Raw genomic sequence first — 6,000 nt, 5'->3', positions numbered from 1 at the left:
CAACAACAGTAATAAGATAACAAAGGTGGAAACTTAACAAGGGCTATAAAGTTCACAATGTTGTCAGTCATTAAAAAATAACATTACAAAACATTACAAAACTAATATGTACACAACAATCCGATTCATAATCATCTCCTTGTTATTTCAAAATGGCGAGCGGAAGTGAGGAGTGTCACGTGGTCTTGGCGCCGAAACTAAAATTGGGTACCCCTTTTCTCCACCTCTGCCGCATTAAATCTACCAGGCAGGATAGTAAATTCGTTGATTACTAATCTTCTGGCGGCTGTTACACTGGTAAGGCAGGATAAGTTGAGTTGTGACCTGACAGCTAACCCCGTATGACTATGGATGGTGTCCGCCCACTGGTGTGTACCAATTTGAAGAAAGGGGTAGCGGGTGGTCCGTGACAAGTAGTACGATGGATATGTGCATGTTCTGTTTCGGTAACAACCACTTCTAGCGGCGAGTTCAATAGCACATGACAGTACGTGCGTCTGATGGGAGGTACCCGATGACTGTTAAAACGGTGACAGCAAATTTGCAAAGACGATGAACAATTGAGAAGTATCGTGACAATGAAGGGAGAATTCATATGCTGTTAAAATGGAACACTTTTTTTTATCCCAGAGAGCAATAACGCATAGTGTCATTTCATACGGATACAGTCAGACCAGTGTCAATGCTAACTTTTGACAATGCTTGAGATTGATTTGTACATTCTTTCTCCACGTAATTTTTTACATTAATGGGGGCGGTCGGGTAGCCTAGTGGTTAAAGCGTTCGCTCGTCACGCCGAAGACCCGGGTTCGATTCCCGACATGGGTACAATGTGTGAAGCCCATTTAAGGTGTCCCCCGCGGTGATATCGCTGGAATATTGCTAAAAGCGGCGTTAAACCATATTCACTCACTCACTTTGACATTAAAGGCCACTTCTCGAGCCTGAGAATGTATGCTTTGGCCAGGCTTACCTAGCTTTGACTTGTTTACCTAGCTTTGATATGTCCATTTGTTTGCAATTAACTTCCACCGAAGGACTTTTAGAGAATTCTGGTTTCGGATTCTCACACCGACCTCTTATTAGTCTTATGAGCAACACGTGTATCCATGGGAGCGTCGTTAATTTCACCGTCATCACCTGCACGTGCATAATTTGCGTTCACCCTCTGTACCTGGAAGAAACCAACTATGTTTGCACAAATTCTGTTCACCGCCTTCCCGTCTCAAATGCGTTTTGTGAGTTGGTTCCAAACATATCCTGGATTACCAGTAATAAAGTTTGTAGAAGTCAGAGACCCTTTTTCTCAGTACAGTCCTTTTTCGGTAGTTGGCTTACGGATTTTTTCTCTCAAAACTTTAAGCCGATGGTCGAAGAAAAAAAACCCACAAATATATTTTTGTTCGTGAAAACATTTTTTTCTGATTTGTGATAAATCACATTCATGATATCAAAGATCCCGATAATCGTTTGTCGCGCCATGCATGAAACCAATTTGTGATATATTATATTTCTAAATAGGGTTTTTTCAGAATCGGCGGTAATATAAAAACATACTTATCCTCCTTTCTTGAAGTTTACTGTCGGCGGATCTTTAAACCAAATTAGAAATACACCCGCCTCACACTGAAGCCTTCACAACTATCAATAAGAACAGGTGTATCGATGGATGAATACACGTTATAGACAAGACATTGACAATGATCACCGCCAATCGATATTGTTGGCTGAAACACGGTCTCCTCTCTTCCTATTTGTTGTGATTATTGTATACTGTTACGTGTTGACTTCCAAATTGAAACAATACCTTTACCCAGAAATCTGTACGCAAAAGAATTTAGTATGAAACCAAAAAACAACGAGGAAATGATACACAATTAACAATTATGTTATAAAATGAACAACAATTACATGGCAATACACAATAGGGTGGCAGAACACAATGTAATGGTAGTACAATTAAAATGGCAGAATAAAATATAACATCAGTGATAAGAATAATCACCTAGCGGCAACAGTGGTCAAGCCTCCAAAAGAGGTCTAGGCTGGACATCCAGTGTGAAAAGTGATGTTCACGGAATGGCTGGTCTTGATGTAATGTGAGATATAATGTGAGATACAAAAGGCACGTTCTTATATAATATAAATACCCCCAAGAAGGAAGATTCTAGATTACAACTGACTACAAAAACATTTAAATATAGTAACTTCCACACCACTGCTTACATTAGATAGTACTACATTTCTGACAACTGAACATTGTCAAAACACAATGCTATGAGCTTCTATTGAATATCAAAAGACACAATGAAATACAATTGCAACATTGTTTAACAATACGTTACACTGCCATATGACAATAGAATGTTGAATGATATAATTGTTTACTTACAGAGTCAAAACATTGCTTTCAAAATACTTATAGACCAGTATTTCCGCCAAGCGTCTCCCCACGCAACCATTTAAGTCACTCTCTCAGCTGTTGCCTGGTTGACACGGCATGTCATCGTACCCGACTCGCATGAGTCTGTACTATGCTGTCGACAAGTGCGAGTCTACTTTGAAGGTCGCTAATATATGGCAGTAAAGATAATTCACACATTTTCCCGATCCACACGAACAACTTAATCAATAAACACGATCAACGCGAATAGCCCCCCCAAAACCGAAAGATTCCAAAACGTATTCAAATTTTCATTAAGATTGTATTAACTATTAAAGAGAAAGACTGTGGGGTAGACAAGTGGTTAAAGCGTTCGCTCGTCATACTGAACACCCGGGTTCGATTTCGATTTCCCACCTGTGAAGCCAATTTATGGTGTCCTCGTCATGGAATATTGCTAAAAGTTGCTTAAAACCATACCTACTCACTTTCTGAAAGATGAAGACTTATCAGAATTAATTACCAAACCCGATTTGCTTCTTATCTTTTCTTTTCCTTTGTCACATTTACAAACATTTTTCTTCTGGAAATAATTCACCTAAAACCAATAAACAAGTTTTCACAATCGATATTGACACGTTAATTGTTGTCGTGAACACATGAAATACGAGGGATCATGCACCCGGTCGCCTTACCGAGGGACGCACGTGAAGTCCATGCAAGATGACGTCATAGCTCGCGCTGCGCCGTACAGTTGAGCGACGCACTGTGTTTAGGGAAGTCGGGTGATTCGTTAGTGCTCGTGCCAAGTGACATGGCTTCAACACGTGCATGTATTTTCGTGTTGCTATGTTTCTTATCATCGGCAAATGCCTTTTTCTTCTCGAAAAGTAAGTATTACTTACAGTACGATTTATTATAGAATACTTTTCTCACGCTTCACTATGATTGATGTTTTGTAATTCTCTGATAGCATTTCATCGCTCACTCAATTCACTGTCAGTGTGATTATATGAAACTTATCAATGAAATATCAGCACTTATTCATTGTTATCCTTATCAAAGATCCCCTCAAGGGGTTGCTGCAATTCAAGTCTTTACACATATACGCTGTTAATAACATAAGTTATCGATGTTCTTTGGCACAAAGTGGGGTTGGTCGGGGTCGGGGACGGGTCGGCGCGAGATCTGACGGTGGTGGCACCTGGAATCCGCTTTGTCTCACCAGATAGTCAAACACATGCGTCTTTTAAGAGCTGACATAATTTCAGAGACAATATTTACCAATTGATTTCTTAAAGTAATGAAAGGGCAACATACCTTCAATGTTTTGTTTATGAAAACCATTCTATAAAAATATCATTATCATCATCATTATTATTATTATTATTATTATTATTATATCAATGTGTTTCCTCTGCTAGCACATGGCACCCGGAGCCTTTAGATTTCGATTTCGACGGGTGGCCCAGCTGTCTGAGGCACCGCAATTCGCTGAAAACTATGATCGACGGTTAGAAAACTATGATCGTCGGTTAGAATCCCTGTTCGCCCAGATCAGGTTTCTCGGTTTGTCAGCACCATACCCATACCAGTTTCACCAACATGGTAAACGTCTAAGACCTGTATCACTTCGGGCTTTCCCCCAACAGAAAGATGCCACGCTATGATACAACTTAAAAGGTGTTCAAAGCGGCGTTAAACCAAACTCACTCACTCACTAATCGCCAGGAACACTCACGAAGACTTAAATCTATATTTTGGCCTTATATCACAAGCCAAGTCATCTCTTCATACGATAGCCTTCTCCCAGGCCCCAGACAATTGACTGACGATAGGGACCCGACTTCCAACCTGTTATTCAGAGCTTTCGTCAAGTTGGAAATGAAGTGCGATGACACTTAGATAGGATTTGGCCTTACATGATCCGCATTTAACTCGACAATCACCACAAACGATATCGTGGGCGCTAGGTCCCCCCAGCCGTCATGTTGACAATAATTGTCATGCACTGCACTGTTGATTTCGCTGATGTAGTTCTTCCATCCATCTTGTCACGTCACGACTTGCAGATTGTCAATTTATTACCTCGCTCATTACCGTAAATCTCGTGTTCGAGGCTCGTTTGCGCAAGCATCTACATAAAATGATATTTTGAACTATTATGGCTGTCTTGGTCAATAAGATGAATGATTGTTTCTTCTTGTGAGCTTGTTACAATATTATAAAATTTAATTGTATACTTCTTGTACATTGTGGGCGTGCTATCCGATTGCAATGCATGATGACTCTTCTGAGTTTTTGTCGTGACAAATCATCCATTGTCGTCATCTTAAGCTCTTTATTATTTTTTACTTCTACGGAATTGGTCGATGAGCTGACTTGCGGGTAAAATATTTTTTGTAATGATATATTGACAAAAGAGATCTTGTATGATCCCTCAATGCCCAAAGAGCTCAAATGTTATTTTCACACATGAACGTCAAAACTAGTTAAAGATTCGTACATAATTGTCTGCTGAGGCCGTGGGTTGGTTGGTTGGTTTGTTTTGTTGTTTAACGCCGCACTCGGCAATATTGCAGCTATATGACGGCGGTCTGTAAATAATCGAGTATAGACCAGACAATCCAGTGATTAATATCATGAGCATCGATCCACGCAATTGGGATCGATGACATGCATCAAACCAAGTCAGTGAGCCTGACCACCCAAACGCCTTTAACGACGAGCATAGTCGTCTATTACGGCAAGCATGGGTTGCTGAAGACCTATTCTACCCCGGATCTTCTCGGGTCTGAGGCCGTGGGGGTAGGGTGACGCTTAGTTCTCACGTGCCGGAATTCGCAGACTCGATTATTTACAGACTGAGACTTTATTGCTGAGTGCGGCGTTAAACAACAAACACACAAACAACGTTAAGGCGGTGCCATGAGGTAACTAACTTTCCTGGATGCTATGAGTAAGGAAGGTCGATCCCTGTATCAATATAACCAACTTGGAAGCCTCAAGTAGCAATGCACACTGGCTAAACGAAGAAACCTGGGCTTGTAATCCCGTACAATATTACCGTGGTGGGTCGGTATAATGGGGTATGTACGGTATCGGCGTACAGGCACGTTTGTATCAGAACAAGAGTGGAGCACTTGGATGTTGTCAAGTATTTCTCAAGCACAGTTTTTAAACTTAATCTAAAATAGGATGTTTAACAGCGAGGTTTTCATCATCAGGTAATACTAACAGACACGTTTGAAAAATAGACGGTTGAATGTTGATAATTTGAAACACGAACTACTTGAACGGTAACTACTCAGCTCAAGGTAACTCAACTGTAACCACTATGCTCATGGTAAAATCAGATAGGTCATTCTATTTAAATATGCACTTGACATCATGGAAATCAGTATTTGTATATAATGGAAATATAAACAATAACACTATGAAACGAGGACTATTATAGTATTTTCTTTTTAAAATTGTCGACTGACCGCCCCCGCCTGGTGGTAGAGCGTCCGGCCGGAGTGCGGAAGCGGAAGGTACTTGTTGTTACCCTGTCTGGCGCTCGGCAATAAGGGTCTAAAACAAGGAGTGGCCGGTTCGGAGTCAGAATGCTGTATCTG

General features: G+C 40.7%; 1 protein-coding gene across 1 annotated transcript in view; it reads left to right on the top strand.

Annotated features, from left to right (window-relative positions):
* Positions 1–3,197: 3,197 nt before the first annotated feature.
* LOC139469192 (low-density lipoprotein receptor-related protein 2-like) overlaps positions 3,198–6,000 on the top strand; it is a 50,230-nt gene continuing 47,427 nt past the window's right edge. The window contains exon 1 of the mRNA XM_071251324.1: positions 3,198–3,273. Within this exon, the coding sequence (XP_071107425.1) occupies positions 3,198–3,273 (76 nt within the window). The remainder of the gene's footprint in view (positions 3,274–6,000) is intronic.

The sequence above is a fragment of the Haliotis cracherodii genome, unplaced genomic scaffold, assembly GCF_022045235.1.
Source record: "Haliotis cracherodii isolate W230 unplaced genomic scaffold, xgHalCrac1.p SCAF_2, whole genome shotgun sequence".
NCBI lineage: Eukaryota > Metazoa > Mollusca > Gastropoda > Lepetellida > Haliotidae > Haliotis > Haliotis cracherodii.
The sequence above is the reverse complement of the archived record's forward strand: the minus strand, read 5'-3'. Positions and strand labels throughout refer to the sequence as shown.